Source organism: Sinohyriopsis cumingii, unplaced genomic scaffold (genome assembly GCF_028554795.1).
Source record: "Sinohyriopsis cumingii isolate HCF-2022 unplaced genomic scaffold, ASM2855479v2 utg001397l, whole genome shotgun sequence".
Lineage (NCBI taxonomy): Eukaryota > Metazoa > Mollusca > Bivalvia > Unionida > Unionidae > Sinohyriopsis > Sinohyriopsis cumingii.
In genome coordinates, this window is record NW_028315993.1 from 3,529,174 (window position 1) to 3,546,845 (window position 17,672).

At 33.4% G+C, this 17,672-nt stretch overlaps 1 protein-coding gene across 1 annotated transcript in view; it reads right to left on the reverse strand.

The window, feature by feature from the left end:
• Positions 1–17,672, reverse strand: part of LOC149772552 (uncharacterized) — a 187,124-nt gene that overhangs the window by 19,449 nt on the left and 150,003 nt on the right. Inside the window, exons 13-14 of the mRNA XM_089947671.1 lie at positions 15,457–15,620; positions 7,125–7,252 (exon numbers count right to left, since the gene is read on the reverse strand). Of these exons, the coding sequence (XP_089803797.1) occupies positions 7,125–7,252; positions 15,457–15,620 (292 nt within the window). The remainder of the gene's footprint in view (positions 1–7,124; positions 7,253–15,456; positions 15,621–17,672) is intronic.

Here is a 17,672-nt window from a genome sequence, read left to right on the forward strand (position 1 = left end):
CACCTGTCGACCACAATGTGTACATCAACAAGATTTCCAGAGGCAGTTCCTTTCAGTAATATTAAACTAAGACAATAGAAAAAGCTTTAATAAAGTTGATTTTTTATACTCATTTTGGATATTGCCAAATCTGTCCAATCAGATCAAGGGTCAAATTTTATGTCTGGAATTTTTCAGCATTTTATATACAAATTAGCCATACAACATTTCAAATCTTCTACCTATCACTCTGACAGCCAAGGGGCTTTAGAAAGATTTCGCCAAACTTTGAAAAATACTATTCGGTCATATTGTTTCTAAACAACAGGCAACGATTGGTATGCAGTCATTCATTTACTTTTGTTTGCTGTTAGGGGATCACTTCAAGAACCTTTAGAATTCAGTCTCTTTGAACAAGAGTTTGGACATACTTTGCATGGACCACTGAAGTTGTTAAAAGAGAAACTTCTTTTTGATCAAGATACTGAAATTAATCTCCAATTTGTTTCCAGTTTTAAGCACAAGTTGTCAAAGGTTTGTGAGGTTGCAAGAACTAATCTGTACTCTATTCAGTCCAAAATGAAATTAAGGTATGATAAACATATAAAGAATATGACTTTTCAGCCTGTTGATAGAGTTCTGGCTCTTTTGCCCATACCAAAAAATCCTCTTCAGGCCAGGTATTATGGTCCTTACAGTTCAACAGAAAGTAAATGATTTAAATTATTTCATAAATACTCGTGGGAGGCAAAGACATAAACAACTTTGCCAGATAAATATGTTAAAGGTGTATATTGAGAGAGATCACCAGGTTAATTAAGCAATTACTTTATTTGTACCTGTCACTCAATGGGGATTTAAGTGAAGGGATGCAATCAAACTCTACTGATGTTAGAGTGATAATTCTTCGCAATTCAGACATTATGAATGACTTGGACTACAAACTTTCACAGTTGCAACAAGAAGAAAGGAATGAACTTAAACAGTTATTACTTGAATACAAGCACTTATTCCCAAATGGTCTTAGAAGAACAATAAAAATGTTCATGATGGTGAAATTGTAAAGTCCACACCTGTCAAACAACATCTATACAGGATGAACCTTCTCAAACAGGAATACTTGAAAATATAAATTCAATATTTGCTGGAGAAAGATTTCATAGAAACCTGTAAAAGTGATTGGAGTTCATTATGTATACTTGTTCCAAAACCAGATTTTCTATTATCAAGAATAGATTACTAGATTGATAAGATTGGAAATACAAAGTATGTCACCAAATTTTACCTACTAAAGGAAGTTTGGCAAATTCTACTCGTGGAAAGAGCAAAGACAATTTTGGCATTCCAGACTCCAGATTGACTTTATCAATAAAACGTGACGCCGTTTGGGATGAAAGGTTTGCCAAGTACTTTTCAACATCTAATGAATATGATTACATCTGGTCTAGATAATTGTGATGCTTACAATATATCATCATCTACATAGATACATGGGAAGAACATTTAGCAACAATTTGGAAATTGTTTGACAGACTTACCGATGGATGTTTGACAAATGATTTATCCAAAAGTGAGTTCTGGCATGTTTGTGTAAAATTTCCTGTTTGTGCCTGTTAGTAAAAGGCAACTATTGCGATTTTTAAATGGGGATTATCGGAAATTTTGTTCCAATTTTCCCATAATTGCTGAACCCTTGACAAATTTATTCAGCAAGAAAACCAAGTTTCATTGGACTGAAAAAATGTCAGGAGGCTTTTGATAAGTTATAAGCCATACTTAAAAGTGTACCAGTTCTTACAGCTCCCGATTTCATCAATCATTTAAACTGTCTGCTGGTGCAAATGATGTTGGGGTTGGAGCAGTATTAATTCAAGAAGATTAAAATGGTGTTGATCATCCAGTGTGCTCTTTTTCTAAGAAATTAAATAAGAACAAGAGAAATTTGTCAACAAATTGAGAAGGAATGTTTGGCTTTGATACTGGCATTACAAGATATTTAAGTTTACATTAATTCAAATCCTTCTTCGATTATTGTGTTTAGTGATCATGACCCTCTTACTTTCAGTGGCACTATGAAAAACAAGAATCAAAGATTATTAAGGTGGAGTATGTTGTCACAGGAATTCAATATTGACATTAGGCACATCAAAGAAAATAGAATTTAATTGCAGATTCGCTTTTTCATGCATATAAATAATATTTCATGTATACTTTGTATCATTCAAAAGATTTCTTATGTTTTTTTTATAAATCACATGTATAATTGATCTATGGTAAAAAGAAGGCTTTATTATATAAAAATTTTCTTTTTCTTTTATGGGGGAAGTATTATGTATATTTAATTTAATTATTTGTTAGTTTTTAAACTTCTAAAAAGTTATATTGCATGCTATTGTAATGTAACTTTGTTTACAGGATTTGATATTATCTAGAACAGATTTCAGTTCTGACATTATGTTTATATTTTTGACGCGAACAACTAATAATATAAACACTGTACCTAACGCTGACCTAGTTTCCGACCTTGTTTAAAACTCAGTGACAGTTGAAGTAAGCAACTTATTTTTATTTCTTTTATTCTTTGTCAGAGTATTATTTAAGTCATTTGGATGACGTGATAGTTATCATGTAACAAACTTCCTTTTCTAGAAGGTTGACCCACGTCCAGGCATCTGTCTTGCATCTTAGTTTGACTTATTACTAATGTACTAAGAAGGAATTGTCAGTCATACCATAACATTTAAAGAGTCAGTTTGTTTGATGTTGCGTCTAGTTTGGGTTAATTATTTTATTTTGTTCAAATTATTTTGAATTAAAGTGATTCTTTTCCCTGGAAATACTAGTGCTCTAAATTAAATCTTGGACAAGGACATTTATCAAATCTTATACAGAACTAAAAAGACTGAAAACTACATCGCTTTGCATGTTACAACATACTTCATTGTCTTCCATTTTGGATTTAAATGGGAATCAAACTCAGTTTCATTCAGGACTTTTATAACTAGGACTTCTATTTCCCAACTATTGGATTATTTTTGGATTTGAGTCGTAAAACCTACGTTCTTTTTTCTTGTTTTCCACTTGATAGTCTAGGGAAATACATTATTTATTAAATATTACAAAGCTTATTGTCTTCACTTTTTCCCATTACATTTTGTAAAAGCCTAGACTCGTAACATATGGAAGATATACATTATACTGCCTTATACACATCATACAGTATTCCTCGATTCATGGGATCCATACAGTATACTGCCATACATACATCATACAGTATTCCCTGATCCATGGGATCCATACGGTATACTGCCGTACATACATCATAATGTATTCCCTGATCTATGGGATCGATACTGTACTCTGCCACGCATACATCATAAAGTATTCCCTGATCCATGGGATCGATACTGTACTCTGCCATACATACATCATACAGTATTCCCTGATCCATGGGATCCATACTGTACACTGCCATACATACATCATACAGTATTCACTGATCCATGGGATCCATACTGTACACTGCCATACATACATCATACAGTATTCCTTGATCTATAGGATCCATACGGTATAACACAATAATATTAATAATGTTTTTCTTGCCACAAGGCCACCAACCCAACTTGCATGCGCACATGTTAAAAAATGCACAAACATTACAAAACATTAAAAATGTAGTACACACTGACCATTAAAGTTTTTATTTTTTTGCAATTAAGAAGCAAAATTTTGTAGGAGATTTATAGCAATTTCAGTCATCTGCATAGAGGTATATAAAGTAATGCAATTTGTATGACAGTAAATAACTTAACGTAAACGTGGGATAATTAACAACAAAGTGAAACTCATCTGCGCCAAAAGAGCACAGTCCTGGGGATGCTTTTATGTCTACTTATATTTAACATTACAGTGAGCATGTTAGTGAATACTTCCTTACATTGAAATGCCTTATAATAAAAGTAGATGATACATTATTCCTTCATTACAATGACGTAAATGGAAATAATATATTGATGTATAATGACAGTGTAGGTAGAATGGGAATAGTCATGCAAGACAATTTTGTATAAAGAAGGTGTATAGTCACTCATGACTGTTGTGTAGACATGAGGTATAAAATCACTCATAACTACTGCATAGACATGAGGTACAGATTCAATCATAATTATTATTTGTGTTGACATGACAAGTATAGGGATTATTGACTAATGTGTAGACAGGAGTTGTATAATCACTTGTGACGTGCAAACATGAGACAAATAGTCACTTGTGACTGTTTTGCATACAGGAGATGTATAGGCACTCATCACTTATTTGTAGACAGATGGGTATAATTACTTTGGACAGTTTTGTAAACAGAATCAGTGTATTCACTCTGGATGGTTTTGTTGGCAGAGGCCGTATAGGTAGTCAATTTAGTTTCACTGGTTGTCTAAGGGTGTAGTCATTGAGTTACATTTTATTGACAAAGGACGCACAGTCATTCAAACAGCTTTGGTGGTAGAGGGGTATAGTCATTCCAGTCAGTTTTGTTGTCAGAAGGGGCATTGTTAGTCCAGACATCTTTGGTGGCAGAGGGTGTACAGCAAGTGACCGTACCATTCCCAGAGGAAAATTAGGAGCGGAAAATTTAGAGAGGGGACGATTCACACAGGAATTTGACTTAAAAAAAGAAATGTCGATGGATTCAGTTACATGTCAACATATAACTGTGTGTGTTAACTGTTACCAGTAAGACTACATTTTTAAAACTGTTTTCCTAAGCCATATTCTATCACGAAATAATAGTTACTGCCACGTGACAGCAATCCATAGTCTATCCCAGAATAACAGAAACTGCCACGTGACAACAATCCACAGTCAATCCCAGAATAATAGTAACTGACATGTGACATCAATCCATATTCTCTCCCGGAATAATAGTAACTGCCATGTGACAGCAATCCAGTCTATCGTGGAATAATAATAACTGCCACGTGACAGCAATCCAGTCTATCCTGGAATAATAGTAACTGTCATGTGACAGCAATGTAGTCCACATAATTTTTGGCCATGTATTAACATCTACTCAATGAGACAATCATTCTGACGTTCAGTCACACTCTTTCAGTAGACACGTACAAATGCAGCATCACAGTAAAGAAACATACAGTTGCAGACTGCTATAAGTACATGCCTCCTTGACAATTATTAAATAAAACCATTGTTGTATGTACTCGCAATCTTTAATATCACTTATAGATTTTTCTTATTAATCCATATTATCCATCGTATGTCACTGGGTATTATTAACACTTAACAAGTCACCTGTCTTCCAGTTTTGAATAGCTGAAATACACATATAAACTCTTAAATAGTTACTTATTATGTGTTATGCTGGTTTCTCACAGAGACCGTATATAAGATATCTGAATTTAAAGTTGTATCGTGAAGACACAATATTTGACATCATGTCTTTTGAATTCTTGAACCGAAATGAAGAAACATACTACTACACTGCCAATGGAGACATGATCAAAGGTCATTGTCACACTGCAATAGAGAAATGATCAAAGGTAATTGCCACACTGCCATGGATAAATTATCAATTGCCTTCCTATGATCCGTATGCTGCATCTTCAGGAGAAATTGGCAAGTGCATGTTAGGATAACAGTCAAATGACAAAATGAATAATCGGAAGAACATTCACCGGTTATAGTTTAATCAGTACCTTAAAATTTGTGTCAGGTCACACAGGCAACTTTACCAACAAATGAGACTCTTAAACACGAAATCTGGAGATACTATCATTTTCCTTCAATTGAGAATAAAAACTTTCCTCTAAAACTTATAAATACGTTGACTGGTTCAATTTTACTATGTCACGAAGAAACTTTCATTCAATTTGTGCTGATGAGGATCTTGATTTCTTAGCTGGAATTCAAATTAAATTATGTACTTTGCTGTAGCTACAGCATTAACCTGGTTGTATAAATATTGGACTTATCACAGTTTACAAAAAGCACTTTTTAATAATAATGGAAATTTGAAATCTGGTGTAATAATTAAGATGGTCTGAATTTGTTTCGAAGCGTTTTGAAAACAAAACATAATATTTAATTCACCTAAGAATTATTATTTGTTTCATTTTAATATGGAATGTGTTCAGTCTTATGTTTTATTGACAAAAGGGGTATGGTCAATCCATGCAGTTTTTCCCGACAGAATGGGTATAACAATCCGGCCATTTTTCTAGACAGAATGGGTAGAGTCAATCTGGTAATTTTTCTAGAGATAATGGGTATAGTCAATCCGGTCATTTTTCTAGACAAAATCGGCATAGTCAATCCTGTCATTTTTCTAAACAAAATGGGTATAGCCAATCCGGTCATTTTTCTAGACAGAATGTGTAAAGTCATATCCGGTCATTTTTCTAGACAAAATGGGCATAATCAATCCGGTCATTTTTCTAGACAAAGTGGGTATAGTCAATCGGGTCATTTTTTCTAGACAAAATGGGCATGGTCAATCCGGTCATTTTTCTAGGCTAAATGAGTAGAGTCACTCTAGTTAGTTTCTAGATGGAATGGGTATCATCACTCTGGTCAGTTTTCTAGACAGAATAAGCATCGTCACCGAGTAGTTTTGTATACAGAAATAATACAGTCACTCAGGACTTTTGTTGGCAATCCATGGGCAAGTCATTCAGGACAATTGTAGTGGCAGCCTAATTGGTATATTTGTATAGAACTATTTTGTTGGCAGAAGGGATAGAGTTACTTACTACCATTCTGTTGCTCGGATTGTTTTAAGGCAGAAGGCGTATAATGACCACAGTCAGTTTGTTGGCAGAATAGGTAGAGTAACCCAGGAGTATTTTTTTGAAGAAAAAGAGGCAATCACTCAATAATTATGTTAGCAGAAGGATAAACTCACCCAGAACAATTTGGTTTACGGTGTTGGAACCTCGGTCATTTTTATTGGTAGTTTATGGGGTTGTGATGATGACCGTTTTCCTGGAATCCTAAGGGGAAATAACTCAAGACAGTTTCTTGGCAGTTTAACGGATGCCATTGTAGTAACAATGTAGAAATAGGAACAAAATATTAATACAACTCATATAGAACTATAAAATAACAATCAGACTTTTGAATCAACTCACCTTGACTTCAGATCCATCCTCACTGTAATATCTTGGTTTGGCAATAATGTTTAATTGTTCCATGAGTAGTAGGATGTGTTTCTTGTTGTCATGGAAATCTGGATTATTCTTCTTTGACCAGACAGCATCTGGAAATGACAAGATAATGCCTATTATATTAGTCACTGAGGTTTTCACCTGGATGCATGTGTAACACAAATAGAAAAAGAAGCATATTGAAACCATCCTAATTTAAATAGGTACTTATGAGATTATAATGTATGTACCCGGTGATTCATAATGAAGGAATGTTAGTAATGCATGTCTTTCTCTGTGCTGTCAACAGTAGAGTGCTTTGGTAGATAAATCATTAGCATCATAGAACATTATAAGTTACCAACATATGTATAAATATAATACAGTTAGTATTATCGACATCACGCCACTGTATCATACAGCATCCAACCATAGGTGAAGGCTATTTATGGCATACCAGTGTACAATACTGTATCCAACCACAAGGTAAAGCTATGCTATTGATGGCATGTCACTGTACATTACTGTATCCAACCACAAGGGAAGGCGATTGATGGCATGCCACTGTACAATACTGTGTCCAACCACAAGGGAAGCCTATTGACGTACATTACTGTATCCAACCACAAGGGAAGGCTGTTGATGGCATACCACTGTACCATAGGTATCCAACCACAAGGGAAGAAGCCGATTGATGGCATGCCACTGTACAGTACGTAATTTGATTTGATTTTAGTTCAGTGCTTTACAGTGAAGCAACTCAAGTATCGTTCTTCTCTGATCTGGCGGCAGCATGTATCAAAGTACCAACAGCTGCCTGTACAGTCAGATTACTTATATAATTTATACATATCGACTTATTTCAGTTATTGTTTAGCACTCAGCAAAATACAAAGTGACAATGCTAAGATGCATGAAACAGGATTCATCACCAGAACAAGAAGTGAAATTTATGTAAAACTGCAAGTACATACAACTCATTGAAATTTACAGAATAAACTGTATAACTTTACTTAGCTAAAGATTATGGTATGAATACATTTATTTTTAAAAATCTTGTTTTACTTTAGACAAAAAGTCCTTAGAAACCTATATACCTTTGCACAAAAAGATTGTATTTTTATAAAATCCACTTATATATAGAGTCCTAGCCTCTACGTTTTATTTCATCAATCAATTGACTGTGTATTTAATGCAGGTATTGTCAAATCCTATGAATCTACGATTATGTACTGAAAATTACACCAGCCATCATCATATTTGAACAAAGCCTGACTGTACAATTCGCCACAATGGCGAAAATTGAAAATGACTCTCATGCTCAATGTCTTGTTAAAAAATAATTACCATATTATTGCCAGGATTTATTGCTACACATTATCGGATATTTAACAATAAGGGAACTATGCAAACTAGATTTTCAAGATGGTGATCAGCAATATTTTCATTTAGGACCAAATAAACATCATAGGAAGTCCTTTAGTGAAAACCCCATATCACAAGACCAATGATCATGGAAAAGAAGCAGGAACAAGATTTCAAAATGGCTACCATGGCCGCCATATTGGAGGACAGATCAGCACTACTGTAATTTAGAACCAATTAGACATCACAAGGTGTTTTCTGGTAGATGCCCAGTGTCAACATGCTTTTTCAGTGAGACTCAGTTATCATATTTTAAAGCTTGCTACTTTAATGACTATTTTGTTTGTCAGATAAGTACCGACTTAATAAAGCCCATGTGCTAACAGAATACCCGTTTTAGTGAGGATCAACTAGTCATCATAAGAAATTGATTTGTGCTTATATGACATTGTTTTCATCAAGACAAACAACACGAAGAGTTCAATATAGCAGATAACCTCTGTAATAGCCTTCCTATACGTCAAATTATGACAATTTTCGTTTAGGATTAACGTGAAATCCAGACGTCAATATGACTGTCCAGTAAGGATGAGCAGCGATAGCATAATATTAACAATGGCCATTCTAGTGATCATATTGGTTATACAGTTAAAGTTAGAACATGGGCTTAATGTGTTTGCAAAGTTTTAAGGCAATCTCCAAGTAGTTTAGGAATCATTGTGGTAGCAGACTTATGTTACCCTTCAGATACACACCAGATGACGGACAGCAGACAATCCCATAACCTCTTCTGGTCTTTGACCAATCAAGTCAATAATCAGTTAAACATAAACTTATCCAGTGAAATACGAGATACAGGTCATGGTGGGCTCCTTTAGTTGCAATTGTGTGGTAGAAATATAATGAGAGCTTGAGAAATAAGCTTAACACATAATAATGCAGAAACGTTCCAAACCAACAATGCTAAATGCAGAAACTTATGAAACTATGTAGCCTACTTAGCACTGAAACCCACTAGTTGTAGCGATGGACCTTGGAAGAAGTAACAGGTGAGATGCAGAGAGGTACATGCGATTAGATGTGCTGAAACTTACGTCTACTTGGTCTCATCTGCTTCATAGGTGAGTTAATAATCATGGGAGTACAGACATTGGTTCATTTTTATATAATAATTATTACCTGTACAAAAAATAGAAATCACAGAATAGCATAGCTATCACACCTCTACTGGTAAAATGTCCGACTCGCAACCCAAAAGAAAACAGGCTAGATACTCACTCAGCCTGCTGAGGACAAATGCTTTCTTTTGTCTTTGGGAAAATGTATTACTTCCAATTCGGTAAGCACGATATAGCCAAAAACAAGTTCTTACATTAAAGTTCAAAAGACCAACCAGTTCTGAAGATTATGTCATAAGCTGGATGCCAAATCAAAAGTATTAGAACTCTTAAAATAATTTTGTGTGTGGGATTTGGGTTTTTAACATAGCTTTGACAATTTCTCAGTCATATCGCTTTGATGTTTGCAGTGTTGCAGTTTATAGTGATGTCTACCACTGTGGCATCATGCCGCGGACATGTAGCATGACGTCCCACCCAGTCACATTATCCTGACACAAGGCCAACTAGTCCTAACACTACCCTCTTAATGCTGAGAGCCAAGCGAGGCAGCTGTTAGTACCATTTTTTTAAAAATAAGTCTTTGCTATGACTTGTGGCTAGGGATCTAACACACGACCTCCTGCATCCAAGCGGATGCTCTAACCACTAGTCCACTAGAACAGTCAAACCAATTGTGAAGAAAATGATTTGATCGCCATGATCATCCTCTGAAAATGACACCATATACACCAAATTTGAGGCAATGCATCAAAACACATTAGTCGAACTGATTGCACAAAATTTTATTGTAGACTACATCCAACGTTCAGTGCAAAAAATCTAAAATTAGATTGAATTATCATTTTATACAGTGTCTTATTTAGCTTACAACCATGTTACAAGTCTTATATGAACACAAACTGTTTAATTTCTGGGAGAGATTTATTGTAATCAATTGATATATACCGTTCTGTTGTCATATGGTAATCATTTAGTTTCACACTGTTCATTTTCATTGTCTGAATTCTGTAAATTGCATATAACATTTGTATGTACAGAAGAGTGTTCTGAGACCATGTCAAGTACGATGTTTTGCCAAAGAACGTTTTGTGTGATTAACATTTTGTATAACGATCGATGTATTTTTTTATGTCCGTCATCTTTGTTTTGGAGGTAAATGTATTGGAGGCACCTCGGATTTTCACTATGCAGAGTTTACAAGTATAATTTAAAAACCAATAAACACTTAATATAACATGTTTTTAAGTACAATACGTAATGCTTAACAATAAAATAAAATGTCTGCAAAGATAACACATCTGCATGACACTATGCTTTTAGTGATTCGTCATACATTGTAATTAATAGTGTAACAATATAATTAGCATTTGGTTTTTGTCTTGAATCTCAATATTGTAATGATATTTAATATTATCTGTGTGTTAAATATATGTTAGCAATATGTTCTACTTTGGCCTTTGGCAAGTGTTACATTGTGTAGTGCAACCGAAGGTTATAAATACGGGTGTTGTGCACACCAGTAAGTTTCCCTTCAAACGACATCAGGTTATTATGCAAACGCAAAATATACTGTATAATCAGCTTCCAAATGTGATGGGGAATGTTATCATTCTCTAAATAAAATTTAATTGCGAGTAATCATATTAGAAAAATGTTTTCATTTCTGACATATAAATATTCAGTAAATTTTGGTACTAGAAAGATATATAGTAATTGTAAATTGGGATATAGGGACTCCATAGAATTTAGGCTATCACAGTACATTTGCATGACTTTTCATTTTTATTGTAATAAAAATGGGTATCCATTTTGCATGATTATTATATTTATTTGACTTATTTTGTTATTTTGTCTTAATGCTACTTCTATCAATATTCTTAAATCGTAGTAGTACATTTAATATGATCAATATTATTACATGTAATGAAATAGAATGAACATAATAAGAGGAAATATTTAAATTGTGTTACATTTTTTTTAGAAAGACTGGAATAAATCCTCTTTTCCTCATACAGAGTAAATATACTTGTTAAGATATGTAGAGTTTTCACATATACGTAGATATTGTAGGGGGTTTCATCTGTTATCATATGACTTTCCATATACTAACATATAAGTAACTAATGTAGAGGATTTCATCTGTTATCATATGACTTTCTATATGCTAACATATAAGTAGCTAATGTAGGGGATTTCATCTGTTATAAGACCTTCTGTATACTAACATATAAGTAGCTAATGTAGGGGATTTCATCTGTTATCATAAGGCTTTCTATAAACTAACATATAATTAGCTAATGTAGGGGATTTCATCTGTTATCATATGACTTTTATATACTAACGGTAGATCATAACATTGAAACCGGTTTCAATCTGAGGATTGTTGAAGTCCAGAAACAGGAAGTGACTATCTAAATGTAAGTAAGCTTGAACCAGGGTGAGCATGTCACGGCACATACAAAGTTTTGTAATATACTGCAAAGTGCAGGACAAATTGTGTTAATAATATTGTCATAAATTGCATCCAGTTGAAAGTAATCGATTACAAAGTGCAGGATAAGATGTGTTAACACAGTTCTGTGATACACTGCATCCAGTGAAAAGTAGTCCATTACAAAGTGTAGGATAAGATGTGTTAACGAAATTCTGTGATACACTGCATCCAGTGAAAAGTAATCCATTACAAACTGTAGGATAATTTGTGTTAACAAAATTCTGCCATACACTGCATCCATTGGAAAGTAATCCATTACAAATTGGAGCACTGCATTCAGTCAAGAGTAATCCATTACAAAGTGGAAGGCATGCTTGTTTACAATATTCCGTCATACACTGCTTTCAGCAGAACGTGGTCCATTACAAAGTATAGGTTAAGCTATGTTTACATTATTCTGACATACACAAAAAGGCAATGATAACAATGATAATAGTTTTATAGTACGTTATCAGAAGCTTTAAGACAAGGCACTAGTCAGGACATGTACAAGTCAGAATGGACAATAAACTATATAGGGCACCATCAAATGAACAGTAAAAATTGTCCCCATGCTTAATTTGCCTCTATGTAAGAAACGGTAGGTCATGGTTGAGATTACTGACCAATGGGTCTTAATGAATGACCTTAGGTCAGTGTATGCCTTGCTGAACTAATTGTACTGTGTATAAATCTTGTTTTGAAATTAGACTGTGACAATGACCTCTAACATCTACACCACACAATTTATACATTGCATTATGACCCTAAATGACTAAAACAAAGGTTGTTAAAGAAACTTCATAAATGTTATTTTACTTGATTTTGCATTTTGAGCTTCGGGACCCAAAAATTAATAGACCCCTTCTGTACCTTCAGTGCATGCTGTCCGCATATGCTGGTCAATGTATATAACCCAGAAATACAGTTAACATACAAACACCATATTTCTTGTTCGAGACCAACTGACCTTGACCGTTGGCCTTTTTAGACGAGATCAAGAAGCTTTGCCCTTAATCAAGTTGAAGACATCCACAAAGTTAATTTAGTACAGGTGTGTGATGTAGAACTCAAGTTATTGTGCAGAAACACTTTTTCTTCTGTCAATCACATTTGACCTGGATACTTTTGTTTTGTGCCTAAATTAACTGGCTTCCTTATTCTCCAAAATGCCAGTGATACACAAGCATTGTGATAGTACATTGTTGAGAACTGCAACTTTTGTGCAAACACCATTTTCATTCAGGCACACTGACTTTGTGATCTCTTGTCACAATATTGATATGATTCATCCAAATTCAAAATGCAAGCTATCAACAACACCTGGTCCAAGTCTGTCACGAGGAACTAATGCAATAAACATTCCACTTCTGTCAATTAGTGTGATCCTGGATCATGACATTCTTACATTTATCAAAAACTCAGTAGCATTCATAAGATTTTTTTATAAATACAGGGATGGATGGTCAGACATCACATCAGTGTATTAGTATGTACCATTCCAACATCAGTCATGTAGTATTATAAAATTCCTACATTAGTTTATATAATGTAACATTCCTACATCAGTATAGTAGTACAATGTAACATTCCAACATCAATATGTTATAATGTAACGTTCCTACATCAGTATAGTAGTATAATGTAACATTACTACATTAGTATAGTAATATGTAAAATCCCTATATTAGCAAAAGTAGTATGCCGCATTTCTACAAGAAAGATATAAAGAGAGTTTTAAAGCTTAGTTATTATGGAAACTACAATTTGAAGGAAATTTCAGATATTATTATGGGAATGTTATTAGAAACTCTTTCCAGCCAAGTTTTTCCAACTGGCTCATATGTGTCTAAAAGAAATTGAAAAATATCCAACGTTGATGGATAGCCACTAGACAATGGATTGTCAACAGACAATGAATAGTCAATAGACCATGGATAGTCAATAGACAGTGGATAGTCAATAGACAGTGGATAGCCATTGAACAATAGATAGTCAATAGACACTAGATAGTGTTAAAAGTATATGTTCTAAAATAAGTAACAGAAAAGAGTGAAGCAAACAAGCTTTTGTAAAATTTAACAAATAATTTATTTCCCTAGAATATAAAGTGAAAAATGAAGAAAAGAACTTACGGTATTACAAATTAAATTCAAAGATAATCCAAAACTTTTTAAACACAAATCATATCAATGAAAAGTTCTAAGTGAATTTCAGTTCAAATCCTGATTAAATTCAAGATGGAAGGTGATGACATCTGTAATAACCTTCAAAGTGCAGTTGTGACAAGTCTCTTGTCGAATCAAATAAAATATTTTTCCAGTTTCTAATTTTGTTTAAATTCCAATAAATATATTTATCCTAATATTCTGTCAAAGCACTTTGTATTTTAAAGGAAAATAATCACTTGATTTAAATAATTGGAAGAAAATAAACAGTGAGCCCAAACTGAATACAACATAAAACAACTTGACGTCTCAAGTGTTTAAAGCCCAACTGATAGAATTATTTTCATAACATCAGTTAGAAGACTAACAAAAACGCAAAACACATTCCTGGATGGGGTCAAGAATTAATCTTTCTGGAAAATAATAGAAGTTCGTTTATCAACTGACACATGGTGGATGTCACGTAATCAGATATGACCTTGACTCAGCTTAATGATTCTTACTCAAAGAAGAATGAAAAAGATAACTAAGTAGCTTACTAAAACTGTCACTGATTTTGGAACAAGGTCAGCAACTAGATACAATGTTTATATTATTAGTTGTCTACATCGAAAATAAAAAATGTATAAAAAGCAAGTCAAACAGAACTGGACTCAATTCTAGACAATATGAAATCCTTTAAACAATATTACATTACAATAGTATGTAATGGAATAAAAAAATGAAAACTAACAAACAATTAAATTCAATATTCATAACAACAGTCAGCAGATAATGGTTAGTCAATAGACAATGAATAGTAAATAGACAACGGATAGTCAGTGAACAATGTGCAGCCTCTAGACAATGCATAGTCAACAAACAAGGATAGTCAACGCACAATGGATAGTCAGTAGAAAATAAATAGACTACAGATATTTGATTCATGCAAAAGGGAGGAATACAATTACGATAGATAAATATAGATCACGTGCTACATTTACACAAAGATGGTAACATAATAAAAAAGAAGTTTAGGATTAGAAAACACTAACATCATGCAGAAAACATTGGGACATGCATTAGATCAAAAATAAAATCTAATATTTAAAATAATCTACATGATTTGTTATTTACTTTAATGAGCACGAAATTTAAAAAGGCAGTCACATTTTATAAATATGAAATACAAAAGTAAGAAATTTACAAACCGATCAGTTCTGGATACATTTTTCCTTTCTGCTTAAACTCGTACCACTTGTCAGCGACACCTAGTGCACTTTTCAGAACAAACTCCTCAGCAGTAATGATAGACTTGAGAGCATCAATCATCCATTGTGGGTCCAACACAATCTGCTGTTTTAATACTTCCAGGCTATGGATGGAAAGTCAAAATAGCAATGACACCAGAGTTCTAAAGTATTAACCTTTATTTTGATTTTAGAGTCATGGAAAATGGTCAATCATAATTATAAAATTATACCATCATTAAGCATTTTCATACTACATGGAACAAACCCAGCCGTTGCATATTCACACAAACACTTCCTAGATGAAATTGTAAGGTTATACTTTATTCCGTGTACATTCTATTGTGTGTCTGGCTGAGTTGTTCCACGTAAAACCATGTCACAGTACAACACCAAATAATGCCCTAGGGAAGGGAGAATGCAATAAACACTATAATACGCTGTTTCCTTTCAACCATGACGTATGACAAATGTTAAAAACCCCATCAATAAAGTTGGAAATCCTAACGATAATAATTGTTGTTTATTTATACTATAGTAGAGTATTATAATAATTGTAAAGAAAATCTATATCATGGATGTTATTATCAATATGTTCATTAACTGTGATAATACACTTTTTGTCATTTAGAGAAAACTGATATAGTACCTGAACTGCTTGAATTTAATTACAATAATGTTTACTACAGCATGATGATATGACATGATCATAAATCTGCTATGGAAGGATGACATGAAATGATTATAAATCTGCTATGGAAGGATGACATGAAATGATTATACATCTGCTATGGAGGGATGACATGAAATGATTATAACTCTGCTATGGAGGGATGACATGAAATGATTACAAATCTTCTATGGAGGGATAACATGAAATGATTATAAATCTTCTATGGAGGGATGACATGAAACGATTATAAATATGCTATGGAGGGATGACAAAATAATGATTATAAATCTTCCATGGAAGGATGACATGACATGAAATGATTATAAATCTTCTATGGAAGGATGACATGACATGAAGTGATTATAAATCTTCTATGAATGGATGACATGACATGAAATGATTATAAATCTTCTATAGAAGGATGACATGACATGAAATGATTATAAATCTTCTATGAAAGGATGACATGACATTATATGATTATAAATCTGCTATGGAAGGATGAAAGCTGTTACATATAAAATTTACAATGAGAATACTTAATTTTACTCTTCAACCGAGTTATTTTTATATAAAGTGTACAATCAAGTTAATCTTCTACTTAGAAAGTATATGAGAATGTGTTACTAACATTACTAATCCTGTCAAGCTCAGATTTAGCAGTTTCCCCATACATTAGAACAATAATTCATTGTTGAAAGAATATATGACTTGTATAACAGATTTAAAGTTTCCGATGTTAAATATTTCTTGATTCTGCTGAGAAGGGCAATTTTGGATGACAGTGTTTTACAAAGCTTATCAATATGGTCATTCCATAATAAATTATTATCTACAGACACACCTACAAGCCTTTCATGTTTGACATTTTCTAATGGATGATTGTTTATTGCAAGAGACAGTTTTGGGTTCCCCGACTTGTGAAGCTTTTGTGATGTCCCCAAAATCATACATTTTGTTTTACCTTCATTAATTACCATCATATTTTGTTGTGCCCAGTTTTGGACTCTAATAATGTCTGAGTTTAATCTCATTTGGATAACTTCAGTATCAGAACTAGATGTATACAAGGTTGCTATGGAAGGATGATATGAAATAATTATAAATCTGCTATGGAAGGATGACATGAAATGATTATAAATATGCTATGGAAGGAGGACATTAGATTGAAACGATTATAAATCTTCTATGGAAGGATGACATGAAATGATTATAAATCTTCCATGGAAGGATGACATGGAACGATTATAAATCTGCCATGGAGGGATGACATTAAATTGAAATGATTATAAATCTGCTATGGAGGGATGACATGAAATGATTATAAATCTTCTATGAAAGGATGACATGAAATGATTGTAAATATTCCATGGAAGGATGACATGAAACGATTATAAATCTGCTATGGAGGGATGACATTAAATTGAAATGATTATAAATCTGCTATGGAGGGATGACATGAAATGATTATAAATCTTCTATGAAAGGATGACATGAAATGATT